The sequence below is a fragment of the Astyanax mexicanus genome, chromosome 2, assembly GCF_023375975.1.
Source record: "Astyanax mexicanus isolate ESR-SI-001 chromosome 2, AstMex3_surface, whole genome shotgun sequence".
Lineage (NCBI taxonomy): Eukaryota > Metazoa > Chordata > Actinopteri > Characiformes > Acestrorhamphidae > Astyanax > Astyanax mexicanus.
Window position 1 is genome coordinate 5658710 of NC_064409.1, and position 20388 is coordinate 5679097.

Below are 20388 nucleotides of genomic sequence, written 5' to 3' on the forward strand. Positions count from 1 at the left end.
GTAGAAATGACCTCTTGAGAAGCGGTACATTTTTAACCTGACACCATAGGTGACATTCCAATCATGTATAGAAATGGACTACTCAGAAATAGTTCAGCTGGACACATGAAACCATATGGGCTAAAGGCTATTGTTCTCATCTCCAAGAAGGGACAAACATACATAGTACACCTCACTAGCACATGCCTCCTCCGATACATGTGAAGTCAGCCACCGCTTCTTTTCAAGCTGCTGCTGATGCAGCATTACAGCGCTAACGCTCGGAGGAAAGCGCTGGTACATCAGCTCACAGATGCCCTGTACTGTGGACATCACCCTAGGAGTGATTTGGGGAGAGAGCGCCATCTACCCATCCGGAGGGAGCAGGGCCAATTGTGCTCCCTCTGAGCGCCGGCAGCTTATGGCAAAGCTGCATGAGTGGGGGGTTCGACCCTGTGACCTCCTGCTCATAGTGGCAGCGCTTTAGAGCGCTGGACCACTCAGCGCCCTGTTTTTTTATTATATAACTTTTAATTTTATCAGAACATAATTGTATCCAATTTACATTGCTTGTCTTTTTTTAAAAGCTACCAGTCAGTTCCTGGTGGGTACTCCCACACAGGTCACAAGTTTAGAGATATGCTTTTGAGATACCATGTCCAACGGTCTTCGTTTTATCTTTAGTAGAGAACGTTCTCAGTGTATTCCTCATACCATCAGTATCTATCTTTATCTTTAACTCAGCTCAGGACAGGTGGGTCAGTTTTAGGTGGGTGGGGCTTAGGTTGATATGCTTGTGTCAGGTGTTCTGGCTTCTCCATACTGCAAGTCTGCAGAGCCAGGCCTTAAACTTTCTGACCTTTCAATGTTAGACTATGTGTAATGTTTTTTATTAATATTAAGGTTTTTAGGCTATTTATCCCATATAATCACAAAGCCACCAAAAAAGTAAAGAGTCACATACTCTAATATTTGGTTGGACTGCCTTTAGCTTTAATTGTGGCACACATTCACTGTGGCATTGTTTCAATAATCGTCTGCAACGTCACAAGATTTACTGTATTTCAATCCAGTGTTGCATTGATGATGGTAGAGTCTGACCACTGCACAAAGCAGCTCTTCTCCATCCAGCACATCCCAAAGATTCTCAATGAGGTTAAGATCTGGATTCTGTGGTGAACTCTCTTAATCTCAATCCATGTGTGAAAATGATAAATAATGATCTCATGCTCCCTGAACCTCCATGCTCTCTTTCACAATTCCAGCACCATGAATCCTGGTCTCGTCATATTCTTGGAATATGGTCGTGTTCATCAAGTAAGAATAAATCCATTGATGGAATAATCTGGTCTATATTCAGTATATTCAGGTAGTCAGCTGACCTCATTCTTTCAGCACATACTGTTGCTGAACCTAAACCTGCAGACCAACTGCAGCATCAACCCCACATCATTTACTTACTTAAATCCAGGTGGCGGGGCAGTGTATAACATATATGTATTGACGTATATGAATTATAAACCCATGATTTTTTTCTTAATATATAGTTTCTAATTAGTATGAATATTGCATTTCTGTGCGGGTTTGTAGAGAATAGTGGAACCAGTTACAGACTTTTGCCGTTGTATCCATACATTCTTACATGGCATTTCAGAGGCCCCAGTTAATTCAAAACATCTGGGAGAAAGGCCCCAAAAATATATTCATCTGGACCAGAGGCCCCAATCAAAACATCTGGGGGAAAGGCCCCCAGAAAATATATTCCTCTGGACCAAAGGCTCCAAATATATATACATCTGGACCAGCAATTTGGTTCAGCAGAAATAATGACTATGACTGGCTATGACTGTAATGTGTTGGTGCTTAAAGGAGTGTAAAATAGACATTTGTAGTAAAACATGATAAAAAGAGCTCTTACCTGATGAATAGCACACCTCCGTTCTCCCACAGCGTTCTGAGATCCAGAAATTTTAACAGGTTTGTCCAAACACCCTTCAGACTGGGTGACACGGGGCATAATGTGCCCTGATAAATCGCTTTTTACACCAGTTATCCAGCTCAAAGTAGCTAAAACACATCCTTGTCAGAATCTGGAGAGCCCAGGCATTAAAAACGAGGCATTAAGAACTTAAAAAGTGCACAAGAAGCTTATTAAAAAGCTATGTTTACATCCTTTAGCGCTAGCTTCAGCTCCGAGCGCCGCCATTACTGAACTGATAATAATATAGACATATTTATACATAGACGCCGCTTAGCAGCCGGGGCCAGGAGGCAGGCTATGCCGAGTCTATGTATATATATATATATATATCTATATATGTCTATGTTATTTTCAGTTTAGTGATGGCGGTGCTTGGCTAAAGCTAGCATTATAGGATGTAAACAGAGTTTTTTTAATAAGCTTCTTGTGCACTTTTTAAGTTATTAATGCCTTGTTTTAAATGACAGGGCTCTCCAGATTCTAGCAAGGAGGTGTGGAGCTACTTTGAGCTGGATAACGGTATAAAAAGTGATTTATCAGGGTAAATTATGCCCCGTGTCACCCAGTCTGAAGGGTGTTTGGAGAAACTGTTAAAATGTCTGGATCTCAGAACGCTGTGGGAGAACGGAGGTGTACTACTCATCAAGTGTAAGTACTTTTTATCATGTTTTACTACAACAAAAGTCCATTTTACACCAGAGTTCTCCTTTAATATAAAGTACAAAAATGCTACGGAAAAAAAAAAATACATATTTTGTACTTATTTGTATTAATGAAGCCACTACAGCACATTCAACCTGCTGAGAGGTGAGAAAGGGCTCATAAAAAGGCCTAAACAAACAACACAGCACAACAGTATGATTTTATAAAAAAGTATAAAATATATTGTTACAAATCTGACAAAAACAATACAAAAACAAAAGTGATTCACATACAGAGATCAATAACACTATTAACAACATGGCAGCAAAAAGGAGACAGAGGAAACTCGGCAACCCGTCCCGATTCTCCCATAGCTTTAAAAACAACAAAAAAAAAAACATGTATTTAATGCTAATTCACATGCAAAATACAATATATTACATGAAAAAAAGAAAAAAAAAACAACCAACAAACAAACAGCTGCCTTCTGAAGTACAGTAGAGAAAAATAGAGTAAGAGAAGAACTTTAATACTGAATAAAACCAATCCAGCTGGATTCAGAAAACACAAAGTAAAATATAGATTTAACATTGACTTTTTGAACATATGACCAACGAAAATATCTAGTAAATTACAGTACTTAGAATGACACTGAAGTCACTATATATATATATATATATATATATATATATATATATATATATATATATATATATATATATATATATATATATATATATATATATATATATATACACAATATAAGCATTGATAAGTATAGGCTTCTCACTTTGTATCAGAACCATATACTGTCCAGGAAGTAAATCAGCAGCCAAAGTAATCTTCTATTACTGTGGATTTCAACTTCTTGGCTTCTGGTGACTTCTCATTGTCAGATTTGGACATAAATCTTTCCCTCATAACAATCTTCTGGATTTCAATGACCTTCTTGAGCTCGTTTTTGCTCTGCCTTTTGCGTTTGTGTGAAGAGGTTTTCTGTTTTTGCACAAACGAGCTAGACCACTGCGTATAGACCTTTTGCTTTGCTGAAGGCACATCAGTGTAATTCTTGCTAATTTCAGTCTCCTTCTTTTCAGAAGATACTTTGACGTAAACGGGGGCTGAAGAAGACCTCTCTCTGTCGTGGCACTGGTGAACAAAACCACTGCTCCGATCGCGAGCACCATACAGTGAAAGTCTTCGTACAGTTTGTTTGGTCTGTCTGTTCTGCTGATCTTGACCTGCATAAGAATTTGACCTTTTAAACGATTCTGGCCCCTTTGTTTTTTGAGACATTAGGTTTTTATTCTGAACTGCTTTAAGGTCACTTGACGTTTCAGGTTTTGCAGAAGATGTTGTTGCATCAGTTTGAGCAGATTGTTTAATAGACTTTTCTTCTCTTTTTCCTTTATTGCTTTTCTCTCTGGAACTCTTGTCTTCACCACTAGAAGCAGGTCTGTGAATGTCTGAATGCTTTTTATGGGAGCTATGCTTTTTAATCACAATATCTGGAGTGAAAAGGTGATCTTGTGTAGGCATTGGCTTAGTTCTGGAAAGATTGTTCTTTTTTAACTGTTTATATTTTAGTAAAGGAACAAAATTGGCCTGAGAAGGTTTTACCTTCTCAGCCTTTTTGGTTTGTCCAAGACTTTTGTGCACCTTCAGTACAGCTGAACTCTCAATTTCATTGATTTCCTCTAAAACTGGCTTGGTACTTTCTAGGGATACAGACTGGAATGGTTCTAGAAGTAGTGGTTCACAAGATTCTGGGCTGGAGATTTGGGTCTGATCATCTGTTGTAAAAGGGTCTTCTGACGAATCAGACATTGGGCTTATCAACCCATTAGAATCTGGACTTGATAGATTTATTATTTCTTCAGTTTGCTGCACAGAATTTGGACTACAGCTCCCATTGCCTGGTTTAAGAGGGCTATTTGAGACATTGGGTCCATCAGAGAGAGACTCATCAAGGTCTATATCGAGCAGTGGTGTTTCCTCCAAACACTTGGAGCAGAAATGGTCACCATCATGTATTGTGTCGGTCACATGCGGACAAGCGAATTTGGGTGGTCTAGAGGGCCGAATCTCTGTCGTGTCATGTGTCAAGTTGTCTACATGACTGATAGAGATGATAGTTTCCTCTGGGAACAACTCTGGGGGTTCTTCATGCACGTTGAAGATTGCTGTTGCATCGTCAGTTGAAAGAAGTACGACATCCATTGATAGGTCGTCATTGGTGGAATCTGCACTTGAAAGATCTTCTTTCTCATAATTGGCATCATCACTTTTAACTGGTTGATCAGTATTGCTTAAATGTGATGCAAAGGTAGGCACTTCTGTAGGGGTTTGCTTGTTTTCAATTCGCATTTTTGGTTCAATTTCTTCATTTGATTCTAATTCTAATACTGGGATGTGGAATGAGGAGAACAGATCTGATAAAACCTTCTGCTCAAAAATCTCTAAGGTTGTCTTAGATGATTCAGTTTCAGATACAGGACTCTCAGTAATGTCCATTGATGGAGTCTCAGATAATTCCTTTTTAATGGACTTAACCTGGTCTGCAACATCATTTCGGCCATCTTGGAAAAGACTGTCTGGTGGACTCAAACCAGTGCCATCCGAGGATGTAATCTTAGATATTCCTTCTTCGGGGGACGCAACCTGGACTACACCTTGTTGAGGATTCACGGCACTGTTCAACACATCTGAAATGTCTTGGGTGGACACCACCAGGCCTTGAGCAGCATTATCCTGGACATGACTGTTCACAGGAAGCTCAGTACCATCAGACATGGACACTGAAGAATCGGTGCACCATGTGAAGTCGTAGTCTGACATTGGTTCTGCAAGGACCTTACCTATATCAGGTGGAACTTCTTCAACATTCAACCATGAGGACCTGAACTTCTCAGCTGGCAAGACAAGTTCATGTTCTTCCATGATGTGATGGCATGCCAGTCTTTTTAAGTTTTGAGGTTCAACATGTAGAAATACCACATCCTCATTGTTTCTTAAGGCAAATATTGGTAAACTCTTTGCCCACGTTGCTTCTCTTACTTGCTTCCCCATGTTGTTTATATTCCCATTCCAATAGAGATCGACAATACGCTTACTAACATCTGTCGCCAGGTCCTTTTCTTTCTCTGTATCTACAGGTTGCGTGCTAGACAGCCACTCTATATAGTAGCGTAATAGTGTGAGTGTACAATCATGTACTGGAACAGTGGAAAAATCATACATAGCATCATCTGAACAAGGACTGACATTGCTCTGATTGTCATTTGGTTGTTCCGGACTCTTGGCCGTCAAGTCAGTTGAAGAGATATGAGCTTGAACCTGGTTAGGGCTTTGGGACTTGGCTATAGGTCCATTTTCAGCAGTTTGAGCACCGTCAACATTTTGAACGTCAGTTGCTGTAGGGTTTTCAGGTAGTGGTTCTTCAATGTTTCTGATGCTGACTGTAGATTCATTTACAGGTTTAATACTGTTCTGTGTCTGAAGCAACTCCTCGCTGGTCTCTTTGGGTAAGCTGGGTGCAATTGTTTCAGACTGCTTGCTCTCAATTTCCTCAGAATAATCCGTTGTTTTCCCAGAGTTGGCCTGCTGAGAAATGGGTGGAACAACAGCTACTGCTCTCTGGACTTGACGAGCTGCTTTCTGCAGTGCTACTACTAGCTCTACACAGTCAGCCGGGTTTGTGCAGAGCTCCACCTCCCTTTGCCTCTTCCTGCTCATCTTCCGTTCACTTCTCCTCATGTTGGAGTTCAGCTGCGATCTGTTGAACTCTGCACCTTCTAATCTCGCCGCGTTCGATTGACTTCCATGTTCACCGGCATTGACTGGACTGCTTTGATCCTTGGTGGTCGATGGATTGACCTTCAGGACTTCCCTTTCATTTGCATTAGGTGGAACAGCACAGTGTAACGCTGCAGTGGGAGGTGCTTGTGCCTGAGTGCATTCTGCCACAGCTGCAGGGTGACCTGCTATTGTTCGCTGCTGTCCACTAACTGAGGTAGATACAGGATGTCCATTGTGCCTGACAACTTGTCCAACTTGACCATTCTGGTCTAGCAGTAAACCCAAGAGTGTGACTTTAGTATAGTTTCCAGACTGGGGAGAATGTGATGCTTCCCCAGAGGGAGATGTGCTAGACCTTGTGTTCTGGGAGTGTGTAGACAATACACCCATTGTTCTGTTTGCTATTGTTCGCTGCTGTCCCCTAACTGAGGTAGATACAGGATGTCCATCGTGCCTGACAACTTGTCCAACTTGACCAACTTGACCATTCTGGTCTAGCAGTAAACCCAAGAGTGTGACTTTAGTATAGTTTCCAGACTGGGGAGAATGTGATGCTTCCCCAGAGGGAGATGTGCTAGACCTTGTGTTCTGGGAGTGTGTAGACAATACACCCATTGTTCTGTTTGCTTGAGGTTGAAGGCCTTGAGGCTCTGTGTTGTACTGATTGGCAGGAAACGAAGGCAGGCTTATCTTGTTGGAACGGTCAGAAAAAGGGACAGAATTGCAGTGCTGTGTGGCTTGCCTTGTTTGCACTCCTTGAGATACATTGTTAAAACCCTGTGGATGGGGGTTGTGCACAGGAGAGCCTGCTGATGAGCTTTGACTTGCGTTCTGCTTTGCACTGTTCTGAGCATACCATTGCAGCACGCTTTCAAGCAAGAGACTTTGGTTTATAGTCTCTGTTGTGCTGTTCTGAACTGGATTTACACTATTTGGCAACTGGTCTTGATTAACCAAAACATGTTGACCTGTGTAGGGTGGGGGCATGGAAGGCACCGTGGGAACTTGTGTTACAGAATGCTGCTGCTGCTGTGCAGTAGAGCCATACGAAGCAGCATTTCGTACTGCGGCCATTTGACCTTGATTAATGTTGATTGTCGGAACTGCCTGATTGGCATTTGTTGCCATTTGTTGTTGTGGCTGAGGCTGAGGTGCAGGTTGGTGCATGGTTTGCATTCTGCTATGATTCTGATACCTTAATGGAACCAAAACATGCGTCTGATTGGTCTTCAACACAGGGACGCCATTGTTCGGAGCAGATGGGAATGAGGTAGAAGTATACATGACTTGGCCATTTTGACCGTGGGGCATATGCGACGACTGGGAGTAATAGTTTACGTTTGCAGAGGGGACATTCTGATGATTAATTGGTACTTGTTGAACATGAGCAGTAACATTTGGACAAGGAGCTTGGGAAGAACCTGAAGGTCTGTAATGCACCTGATTCTGCACAGGGAACTGTCCGTGGCTTGGCTGTGAATTTGCAATGTCTGAATTGGGCTGAGATGAAGAGCAGGAATACCATCCATTATGCAATCCAGGAGCCACCTGATTACTGAACTGCATCTGTTGCTGTTGTTGCAAACTGTGGTAGGCTGCAGGCTGTGATGAAGGACCAGGCCTCTGGCTGCTGAACATCTGTTGTGGGCCTGGCAAGTTATTCCTACTGCAAGCACTTGACTGAAAATTAGATGAAGTTGAATTAGGATGGGAGGATGACATGAAGGAGTTTCCATTAGGATGCGCAGTATTATACGCATTAAATGGCGCATGCTGTCCAACGTAATATCCACTCTGTGATGTCGAGGCAGGTTGCAGACTGGATGGACTAATCTGCTGTGGACTAATCCGATCACTCCCCCTCACTTGCATCGGGGTCCGAGTGAAAGCTTGCATTTTGATGGTTGATCTTAGTCGGCTACCTTCTTTCAGATAGTGATGGTTCTAAAAGAAAAAGAAACAGCAAATGAACAAACTGCATAAACAAGGCTCATTGTTATGAGAGGACAGGTGTTATTCCTGAGAGCATCTATACCAGAGGGGAAATTAGAACCGGTATGCAATTTTCACATACCTCCATACCACTAGAGGCGCTGCAGAGCTCTGTGTAATACAGCAATGACAAAGAAGCATGAAAAATGAAACACAATCGTATCCAACAAGGTACGTTTCGTGCTTTTTTTTTTTTTTTTTTTTTAAGACCCCGGTACCCTCTTCACCTGTTGCCTCTCCCACGCATGGAGCTGTCAGCTGTGGCCGGGTGCCTGGAGATTTATTCTACTAGGGTCAAGTGCCACGTCAGTTTGTCCCTATATCATATATACTTTTGCATTCCATGTACCCCAGTTTATCATCGGCCTGTCCGTTTCTAAATTGAGTGTCTGCAGTTTGTGCTTTCTTCCTTATTAAGTTGAGTTGTAACTCTAGTTTTAATTTGCATCGTGTATAAACTTTCTGAATATGTGTCTGATTTGCTTAGTGCTCAGGTCTTCTGCATGCGTCCGCTCATTTCAGCTGGCTTTGTTTGGACAAAAATAGGAAAGGCCCTCTTGTGTGTGTTTGTGTGTCTGTTTATGGAAAATGGCCTCTAACAATATGGCTAGGTGTCTCACATTAGAACTTTCTATTTCTTTTATTAAGAATACTTCCCACACTGTACTGATGTCCAATAAACTAACCCCTTACTCCTTAGCTCTAGGGTCTCTGGTTCAATTCCCTATCTGGGCGGAGTTTCTTTGATCTTCTCGTGTCTGCAGGGGGTTTCCTTCTGAATCCCGGTTTCCTCCCACAGTCTAAAAACATGTAGGTCAGAGGTAAACTGGAAGCTGGTGTGCTCGTGTGTGTGTGTGGGCGTAAGTATGAGTGTGTGTGTCTGAGAACGTGTGTACGATAGTATTCCCAGGTATGGATTGATGGATTGGCACTCAGCTCCTTCGGTTACCTCCTCAATGCCTGAAGCATTCCTCTAGGTGGTCAAGTGTTTCTGGTTGAGAGTAGGCTGTGCACGATTGGCTGCCAGAGTGGCACTGACCACATTCCTTTCCCACCAGTTTCAGGTCAAAGGTCACACCTGGTGGTCTTTAAGGATTACATGGATTAAGCATTGCCCCAGGGTTGTATTCTAGTCTAGGTCAGAGGTCACAGCATTAAAAAAAAAGGAAAAACACATAAAAAAAAATAAAAAAAAGGGGTAGCCAATATGTCTTTGGTTGAATGGGAAAGTTAGCTAGCTAACAAACTACTAGCGATCTTTGTATGCTTGTTATGAAACATTCTGCCATACAACATTGAGACTACACATTAAACTATGATAATATAGAGCTAATCACCACTTTTAACAAGAAAAATATTAACATTTGTGGATTTTTTTATGGTCGTTTGTTACGACAGCCTACCCACGGTTTGAAGTGTGCCTCTGAAAAATCTCCATATGAAGGGCCAACAAGCCCCATCCCTTCCCCTAACCTACCCCGCCAACCTAACAAGGAAAAGGTAAGGAGTGAGATGGGATTGGGCCTAAGAGTGAGATATAGCGCCCAGTGAAACTCACTATAGAACTATGAAGGTCAAGAAACCCACAGAAAAAAGCCTCCTTTAAAAAATACTTAACAAAGCAATTACTACAGATTAACAGTTAACGATATATTGTAGAGTTTCTTTCTTGTGCAGAGTGCAGAGGAAGCTTCTTTATTTAATATGATCAAATGGAGACTCAGGACTTTGAGTTTTAAATACAAGTTTCAACCCCCCTCTTCAAGGAAAAGGTTAAAACAGATGACAATCATTGAATAAAGAGTGTTCGTACATCCTGTAATTACCTTATCATTACCACCTGTGACCTCTGACCTTAGACCCATAGGACAAATGGAAAGATTTGGTGTCTAAACAATACTACTTGTGACCTCTAAACTTAGAGCCGTGGGACCTGTGGTAAGATTTGGTCACTAAGCAAAACCACATGTGATCTCTGACTAGGGCTGCATGATATTGGAGAAATCTTACATTGCAAATGTTCTTTTTTTTCGACGATATATATCGCAATATTAAACAATACAGGGCCCATGACGTCACTAGCCCCGCCCCCACCTGCGCGCTGTTTTGCGTCCCGACCAATCAAGAGGTGAGTCAGCGCTGAGCACTTAAAACCAAAGGAAAACAGCAAAACAACAGTAATCAGCCCTTTAATCAGACATTTAAATGGCTTTTTATAAGGTAAATAAGAGCGTATGTTTTTCTGAGATTAAAAGCATGAATTCAGCTGTAACTGAAAATATCTGCACTGCAAAACTGCGCTGGACAGATTTCCACACGTGCACCTTTACAAGCACGTGCCCAACCATGTGGATGGAGGTCATGCGTGTGGTTACCTCGTGTTTACTCCTGCACCCTCCCCCCCCTTGTGCTTCTCAGGCAGCAGTAGCCTGTCACTCACACAGACACAGAGACAGAGCTGTGTATCTATTTCTCGTGTCAAGAATTAAAACATTGCAACATGACGTGTTTGATTTAACTGCCTTAAGTGAACGATAATATATCTTAAAATATTGTGCCATATCACCCACCCCTAATTATCACATCAAAGTACTAATTTTTTCTGGGGTTTTTTAGCAACAGAAAAAAAAATCAAACTGTTCTCATTTCCCATTATATATCTACTAGAGACAGATTTTATCAGTCCAGTATCATTAATTTTACTTTAATCCTGGATATATAGAGATATTTGAAGTGCATTATTATTAGTATCATGATATTCTGGATCACTGACTTCTGTTACAAATCTGATCAAATTCTTTTGTATTTTTTTTATATCTCAGTTAGGGGTGTGCTGTATCACATTGTATGCAAAAATAATATTTAATTTTCATTAAATAAACCCCCAACAATCACAGGTCAGGCTGATTTGTGTCTGTTAAGAAATGATAATGTCCAAGATGAGAAGCGGGGGTGTGCAAAGACAATTAAGAATTTGCCACAATATTTACAATAAGATACCCTTTGATCATCATGACCATTGATCATCACGTGCAATCCTAAACACATCAGGAGTAGGAAGGGGAGAGTCTCTCCAGAATGGAATATCTTCAGAAATATTATATTTAGGTTATCTTTAGCACTTCTTCACTGAGACCATTAAAATGATACAAAACATGAACACGTTCACATTTCATATGAACAAGAAACTCAGATTTCAGATCCTCTCCAAGCAAGAGGTATCAACTGCCCTTTGGCCAGGATTTAGACTTAATTTAATCAACAAATGATACAATCAGCTAGGGGTGTGCCATATCGTACCGTACGCAATAGTATAGCCAAAAAAGTTGAATATTTTGAATGATATTATACCCTGAAATATGGTGCCATATCACCCACCCCTAATGATCACATCAGGGTACTACAATATACTTTTTTGCTGTTTTTAGCAAAAGAAAAATTCACACTGTTCTCATTTCCCATTATATACCTACTAGAAACAGATCGTCTCTGTCCAGTATCATTTATTTTACTTTAATCCTGGATATATGGAGATATTTGGAGTGCATTATTATTAGTATCTTGATATTCTGGATAATTGACTTCTGTTACAAATCTGATAAAATTCTTGTATTTTTTAATATCTTAGTTAGGATGGGGTGGTGCCAAATAAAATTTAATTTTTATTTTGTTACAGTAGTGTGTGTATTCTTGAAATATTTAAATTCAGTGTTCAGTCATATTGGCAAGAGTATCGTTATCGCGAAAATACCATGAAATATCAAATCAATCAAATCAACAATCAAATCAAATCAATTTCAGGTTGATTCCTGTCTGTTAACAAATGCTAATGTCCAAGGTGAGAAGCCCAATTGAATCGCCTCACACCACTCAGGAGACAAAGGGATCACATTCTTTGCATTTCTGAAGAGACAAATGTTAAATTGGACATATTATACTTTATAATACCCTTTTAAACAAGTTAAAAAAAGGTCTATGCAATATTATCACTTATTAATCTTCCAAGATATCTCACCAGCTCTATACTTGCCAATTACAGTCCCTTTTTAAAAGGAGCCATTGAAGGGCTCTGTCACTCTTTTGCAAATAAGCTAAAGTTGGCCACGCTAAGTGTAAGGGGGCCATCCAAACAGCTCAGAAAATAACTGGAGACCATGAAGAAAAATCAGATGCATGAGAGAATCATATGAAATTCATATATGATGGCGTTTATGAGTGATAGCTCTTCACAAAGGTCTCGAGAAACTCAATATGGTATCAGCATGACAAAATCTCTTATTGTTACTTTTACAAAAATAACTCAGTGAGTCGATGTGGATTCAGGTTTTCATTGCAATTAAGCAGAAACATATCAGCAGTTTGAAGACTGACTAATCAATGAAAAAAATAGAATAGAAACATAAAGCTACTTCGGCCCCTAGTTTAAGAGATTGCTGATTAGGTCTCTAGCCAAAAGAAAGCCCTATTGGGTTTACTGTGTAAGTAGAGACACTAAAAGAAATTGCAACATTTCTTTTCATCATTACATCATTTAGGCTATGTTCACATTACCAGGCTGAAGTGACTCAAATCAGATTTTTTTGCTCAATGTGGCTCAGATCTGATTTTTTTTCATGGCTGTGTGAATGTGCCAAATCAGATTTTTTCAAATCAGATTTAAAGTCACTTTCACATATGGTCCTAAATCGGATACGTATCCGATCCATGGACATACGACATGAATGCGCACGGTCAAATTATGCAGAAGTCATGCGTCTTTTTTACGCTTTTTTTGCATGCGCTACGTGCTTCTCTCTCGTACACATCAAACTGCATCTCTTGGTGCAGCTGTGCAGCTATAGCTGCAGAAACAGGAAAAGCAAACAGCCTTTTTTTAAACCTCCTCGACCTGAGCTTCAGTACTTCAGAGCAGCTGTTTACTGTTTCTCCACTCCAGCAAAAGATGCTCCACATATGAGCTGCTAAAAACGCATCCATTTCTCTTTATAAAGCCTCTCGCCTCTCTAATCTGAGTTTTTTTTTTTGTTGGTGAAGAAAGAGACGTTTATACAGGTATCAATGTGCAGCATGTGAGGAGTTTCAGGGAAAGATTCGTTCACATTACACACAGATACAGATCACTTACATTTGCGAATGTGAACCGTCAAGATCCAAATCCGATCTGAGCAAAAAATCGGATTTGAGCAATGTGGCTAGTAATGTGAACGTAGCCTAATTCCTAAGCAGGTTGTTTGCATAGCAACTTCACCATCTCAAGTGCTTATAGAGGGTTATTAATAATTTTCTAAAAGCTAACCACGAATACTGAAAACTAATATGACCACCTAATATGACCTACAGTTACGACAGAAAGTAAGAAGGCTGTAAAATATAAACCAAAATTATATTAAACTGGTGTATTTTTAAATCTGCTGCATCAACATTATTAACATATTTAATGGTACATTAAAAAAGGTATATAACAGTGTAATTCTTACTTTTTATGGGCTGGTTGGAGAAAGGCCTGACGTTCTTCTTCCCCTCATTGTTTTGCTGTGAACACAAGCTGGGGAGAAGGATCAACACAAAAAGTTAAAAACTAATTATCCTATAGCTACCAAAACATGCAACATATAGATTTATGTTTGAGTAAAAAAACTTACATTGTTGTTTTGTTCTATAAACTACAGACAACATTTCTCCCAAATTCCAAATAAAAATATTGTCATTTAGAGCATTTATTTGCAGAAAATGAGAAATGGCTGAAATAACAAAAAATATGCAGAGCTTTCAGACCTCAAATAATAGAAAGAAAACAAGTTCATATTCATAAAGAGTTTTTAAGAGTTCAGAAATCAATATTTGGTGGAATAACTCTGGTTTTTAATCACAGTTTTCATGCATCTTGGCATCATGTTCTCCTCCACCAGTCTTACACACTGCTTTTGGATAACTTTATGCTGCTTTACTCCTGGTGCAAAAATTTAAGCAGTTCAGTTTGGTGGTTTGATGGCTTGTGATCATCCATCTTCCTCTTGATTATATTCCAGAGGTTTTCAATTTGGTAAAATCAAAGAAACTCATCATTTTTAAGAGCTCTAAGAGGACTGCAGCAATTTTTACAGCCCATCTATTTATGATGGCATCCCTCGCACTCCCACAGAGGAGGTAATGATTCATCTGAAACTGTTTATTCTGCCAGCAGAAGAGCATTTGTGTCACTTTAAGTAATTGCTGGGTCCAAATCTTTTTCGGCTCTGGATTCTTTAACATAAAACTCTGTTTTAAATTAAATAAAAGATCCAAATGCTTGGTTCAGGGTGTCTACAGGTTTGACCAAGTGAAAATTAAGACATTTTAAGACTTTTTAATACCCTTTTCCAAATATTTTTTTTAACTCACTCTCACTCTCACTCTCACTCTCACTCTCACTCTCAGTATCTCTCTCAGTATCTCTCTCTCGAAGACTTTTTAAGGACCCGTGGCCACCCTGTGGTTGAGTAAAAATTTAATGAAATGTTGGCCCAGCTCTTTATTTAAAACTAAGGTATTAAGCATTAACCTGAGGCAGTGTTTAAGGACAGACAGTTTTTAAGGACAATAGGTTGATTCAGTTACTGTATCTAAGTTTCAATCTTTAAAGCAATCATGATCTCCAGATAACTCTGGAGCCATCGTCAGATGAGTTCTTGAGAAAATGTTGTTAAGTTGAGAAAATGACTTAATCTCTTCGGAATCATTATTTCATTATTTCAGTGCACCACCCCTTGTAAAAGAAAAGTGCATTTAAGTATATATTTTAAAAGTATACTTAATATTGAAAAGTATATACTTTTAACATTAGACTTGATACATACTTAAAAAAAAATTATGGCAACTTAAATATATTTAATATTTTTTAAGTATACAATTGTAATTAAGCTATATATAAATACAACATAAAATCATTAGGTTGTGCTTTTGAATGCTTCAAACTTCAAACTTAAGTAGATTTAGTATATTTTTATTTAAACACCTTTTTTAATACATTTAAAGTGTATTGTAAATTTAGTACTTTGTGTATTTAAGCAGTATTTAATGCCAAGACGTACTGTATATATATATATATATATATATATATATGTTTGTTTATCATCAACACGTTTTTTTTAAAGCATATTGCTTTAAAAAAAATCTTAAGGAGAAACAGAGAGAGTATATTTAATGTGTATTTTAAAAAAAGTATATTAAATTGAAAATGTACTTTTAGTATTTTTTTTTCACTTATTTAAACATACTTTTAATGCTCTTAAGTATACTTTCTTTTCACAAGGGTTAAATTAAGGCAGTGTCTAGAGAGAGTCTGCAGGGCTCTGTATGCTCCTCTTTCTTTCATACAATTTATATGACTTCACCCCCTTGGAATGCTGTTATCTCAGTTCTTCATGCCCTTGAAAAACTATACAAAATTTTAAATACTTACTTGAATACATACTAAAAATACTATTTTGGAACAACTTATAGCACCTTAAGTATATTTCAAATGTAATTAAGTTACAATTTAACACAACATAAAATCATTATGTTGCGCTTTTGAGTGCTTTTCCGTATAATTTCTGTAGATTATTATAATTTAAGTAGATTTAAGTATGTGTTTTTTAAACATATTTTTAATACACTTGAAGTGTTTTGTAAATGTACTACTTTGCGTATCGCTGCACATAGTGTACACCTTAATGACACTGGGGAAAAAAATATCTACACTAAAGTACACTTTAAGCAGTATTTAATATCCCTACATATATATATATATATATATATATATTTTTTTTTTCTTTTAACACGGCGTTTAAATTAAAGCATGGCTTAAATATACATTTTAAGAAAATACAGAGAAAGTATATTTAATGTGTATTTTAAATTTTAAAAAGGTATTACATCGAAAACTTATTTTTAGTATTATTTTTTACCTAATTTAAACATAATTTTAATGCTCTTAAGTATACTACCTTTTTTTTTTTTTTACAAGGGTTGTAGCATTTGGTGGCGTATATAAATGAATTAATATATAAAATTAAATATAAATTACGACAGACCCTGGAACAACAATAATGACAATATTAATAATAAAAACAAGAACAACAAAAAATAATAATGTTTTTTTTTTATTTATTCTATTTTTTTCCTCAGGAAAACCTAGTAAAAATGATTCTGGCAGTTTCTCTTCAGCCTGCGGTTTTATCCCTAGATTTGTTTCAGTTTGTGTGTTGTTTTTGGGGGAGGGGGCACACATGGCTTAGCTATAACTACTTAAACTCTTTAAAAACATCAAAAACTAGTTGCCACAACCTTTAAATCGTTAAAAAAGCCAACAAACTACAAACTGCATCCGGTAAAGGTGATTTAAAATTATTGTACATCAATAAAACCAGATAAACAGGTAAGCTAACGTTAGGCTACAGCAGAGGTCGGCAATAGGCGGCCCGCGGGCTAGATGTGGCCCGCAAGAGTGAAACATCTGGCCCGTGAGGTTGTTTGAACTAAAATGACAAAAAAACCGCTTCTCTGGCGAACTTTAGTTTTTTACTCCTTCCCGTCTCTCTCTCGCGCTGGGCGTTTCCACCCGTTCTCAGGCTCCTATCTCCTTAAAAGGCGTTTTTTCCCTGCAGTAGCCGGAGCAGCGATACTATAAATGCACCGCGTGAGGAGCAGTGTGTTTGTTTATTTATTTTTTGCTTTCCTGGGTTCATTTTTTTGTGGCCCGCCAAGTAATGGCTTGGAAAACAACTGGCCCGCGGCCAAAACTAACTGCCGACCCTGGGCTACAGTATCAAACAGTAGCACAATCCTACAAAAAACGCAAATAACGACCATTTCCGTTTAAAAAAATTACACAGAGCTGCAACTTACCAGCTTAAAGACGCAGTGCGGCTCTTTATTTAATCCATAAACGCTTCATTTCCACGCAGTCCTGTCTCTCCTCCACACAATACAGCCTCCTCTCTCGTTTCCCACGCCTTTCTGAAGCTTCTCTCTAAAACACACAGAGGCTGAGCCTAGAAACTTTTGCCCCTCCTCCTTTTCTTTGCCCCTCCTCCTTTCTTACTGCTCCTCCTCCTTTCCTCGTTTTCAGCCCAGCCAATCACAGCTCCAGCAAATACATCTCTGGAAAAAAAAATGAACGGACCACCTCATCATGAGAAATGGCTGAAATAACAAACGAATGCAAAGAAAACAAGTTCATATTCATTCAAGTAAGTTTTAAGAGTTCAGAAATCAATATTTGGTGGAATAACCCTGGTTTTTAATCACAGTTTTCATGCATCTTGACATGTTCTCTTCTCCTCCACCAGTCTTACACACTGCTTTTGGATAACTTTATGCTGCTTTACTTCTGGTGCAAAAAAAATCTAGCAGTTCAGCTTGATGGTTCGATGGCTTGTGACCATTCATCTTCCTCTTGATTATATTCCAGAGGTTTTCAATTTGGTAAAATTAAAAGAAACTCAACATTTTTAAGTGGTCTTTTATTTTGTATACCTATAAATAGCAAAATCAGAGAAACTGATTCAGAAACTGGTCTCTTCTTTTGAAACCAAAAGTGCAACAATGACTCCACAATTTTCCACTGTTGCACCATGTGTCTACAATAAGAATGTGACATGTCTTATTTTTTAATTCAGACTTTGTGTCAAAAATAGAAGAATGTGTAGAGTAGTAGAGAACAATGGAAGAACTCAATAAAAGTTATGTTAAGTTATAAAATGTGTTGCTTTTGCTGGAAATACTATAAATAAAGTGCTTTATAAAAAAAAAAAAACTTCCAGCCCTCTAGAATCTGTCTTTTCTGTAGTATACTACAAGTGTGCTTCCAATTTTCCTTTAAAGGTTAAAGGCCTTACAGGCTAGTTACAAACAGGGTGGACAGATTTAAGGGCCATTAACTAAAGCATTCTAAAGAATGCTGATCACTGATAACTGATCCTCTTTGTCTCTCCACTTTAATTGCACTATCTAGGGGTGCAGACAGCGTTTTCACACTTTAACAGTGTAAATAAGTGATATCTTGCATATCAAAGACATGTAAGAAGTGCCAGCACTTAGTGCTGGTTATCCTGGCACACGTGGTCTATTGTATAAACTCCTACAATCCAGTATACAGGGTCTTACAAAAAGTATTCACACTCCTTAATTTAGCCCCGCAAACTAAAATGTATTTTATTGGGATTTTATAAAATAAAAAATCTGGCATGCATTTGTATTCAATTCAAATTATGGTTAATAGTCAATGAAAACTGTCGTGCAAAAACTGACGACTCTTAAGGCCTCCCTTAAAGGGAAGCCTTGGGCTAGCTTAAAATAGACTCTTTAAAAGTTATCTAGTCATGCACCACTACAAAGCTTTAAATTCAACAGAAAGAAGGGAAAAACAGACGAGTGCCTTGAGTTAAAAAAAGGAGAAGACGGAGTTCTTCGAAGTTCTAAGATGCTCTTTTATTGTCTTGAAAATCAGCCAGGTTCAGTCAGAAAGATCCAGTCTTCGGATGAGACAAAGAATTACACACTCTTTTATACAGTAGTTGGGTGAACAAAAGGTGGGGGCTTTAGGCTCCACCTTTTACTGTTATATAACCATATGTTGGTTGAACATAATTGTTCCCAAACATGATCATCTTTAGGGAGGTTTTTTCCGGTCAAGGCTATGGGCATTATGCCATTAGTCCCATAATTGGATTTAATTGTGATCAAATCAACATGGTATGGTTTTTTTTTTAAATGTTGACCTTCACTTTGTTTGATGTTCCCATGGAGCTGGAGTCTATGTGGCCATCTGGCCTCTATCTAATGAGTTTAGAGATATGCTCCTCAGTCATCATATAGCATTTCCCGGGGAGCTAGCCAATTATGTCCTGTTATCTTATAACAGCTGTCTCCCTTTGAGATATGTTAGGTACAGGTCTAAATTTGTTACGGGAAAGGGCAAACAGAGGATGAGCAAACTTAATAAACTTGCTCATATGAGGCCAAGTGTGCTTCAGTATATGAAATGTACACATATGATCTTCAATATCCTAAATTAGGCCCCACAAAACCCAAAAATCAGTGTCTCAGAAAATTTGAATAATATATAAGACCAATTTGTACTTTTGTTAGAGTGGGCAGTGTGCCAAGTCCTGCTGAAAAATGAAATCTGCATCTCCATAAAAGTTGTCAGTAGCAGAGGGAAGCATGAAGTGCTGTAAGATTTTGTGGAAAAACAAAACTGCACTGACTTTAGACTTGATAATAAAACACAGTGGATCAACACCAGCAGATGACATGTCTCTCCAAACCAGCACTGATTGGTGGAAACTTCACACTAGACCTCGAGCAGTTTGGACTATGTGTCTCTCCACTCTTCCTCCAGACTCTGATCTCTTGATTTACCATAGAGAGAATAAGATTAAGTTATATTAAATTCCAGCTAATTTTGAAAGCAAACATATTGAAAAGATGATGGTTTCTATAAATAGATAATGATCCTAAACACACCTCAAATTCACAATATACTACCACAAAATCAAAAAATCAAAAGCTGTTTTTTTCTGGATGAAAATCCTTTAGTCAAGAATTGAAAGACTCTTGTTTGGCTACACAAAGAGTTTAGCTGAGACACTTGCCAAAGGGAATGCTACTTGATACTAACCATGTTTTGTTTAACCCTTGTGTGGTGTTCGGGTCTGTGGCACCCGTTTTCATTTTTCATCAAATGATACTAAAAAAATATTTTTTCTAACTCAAACTCATTGGCATTGGCTCATTTTTTGTACACATACATTTATATTATGTTTGGCCAAGGGCTAATAAACATTGCTTCATTTGTAAATTTGAAACTAAACAAATTTTCTACTCATATCTTGAGTTTAATTCATTTTCTTTTACATTTTATTACAAAACTAATAAAAAAAAGTGTAGCACTTTTTGAAAGAAATGTAACATAAGAAGGTAAAGGGCAAATATTAACCATGTAAGCTGTTTATATTGCTTGCAATTTAGGT

General features: G+C 38.4%; 1 protein-coding gene across 3 annotated transcripts; it reads right to left on the reverse strand.

Moving 5' to 3' along the window:
* Positions 1-2818: 2818 nt before the first annotated feature.
* LOC111196476 (uncharacterized) lies at positions 2819-17431 on the reverse strand. Of its 3 annotated transcripts, XM_049473100.1 has the most exons (4): positions 17261-17431; positions 13870-13937; positions 6831-8344; positions 2819-6614 (listed from the first exon to the last, which is right to left on the reverse strand). In XM_049473100.1, exons 3-4 carry the CDS (start codon positions 8294-8296, stop codon positions 3428-3430), a joined length of 4653 nt encoding a protein of 1550 aa, XP_049329057.1. In that variant the 5' UTR covers positions 8297-8344; positions 13870-13937; positions 17261-17431; the 3' UTR covers positions 2819-3427. The 3 variants fall into 3 exon arrangements, with proteins under 3 accessions (XP_049329057.1, XP_049329055.1, XP_049329056.1); XM_049473098.1 differs by having other exon boundaries at positions 2819-8344; positions 17261-17428; XM_049473099.1 differs by lacking the exon at positions 13870-13937 and having other exon boundaries at positions 2819-8344; positions 17261-17428.
* Between the last annotated feature and the right edge of the window lie 2957 nt (positions 17432-20388).

Bases quoted from the DNA above. Each gene is read 5' to 3' on its own strand.
- LOC111196476 (XM_049473099.1), bottom strand. From the start codon at position 8,296: ATGCAAGCTTTCACTCGGACCCCGATGCAAGTGAGGGGGAGTGATCGG.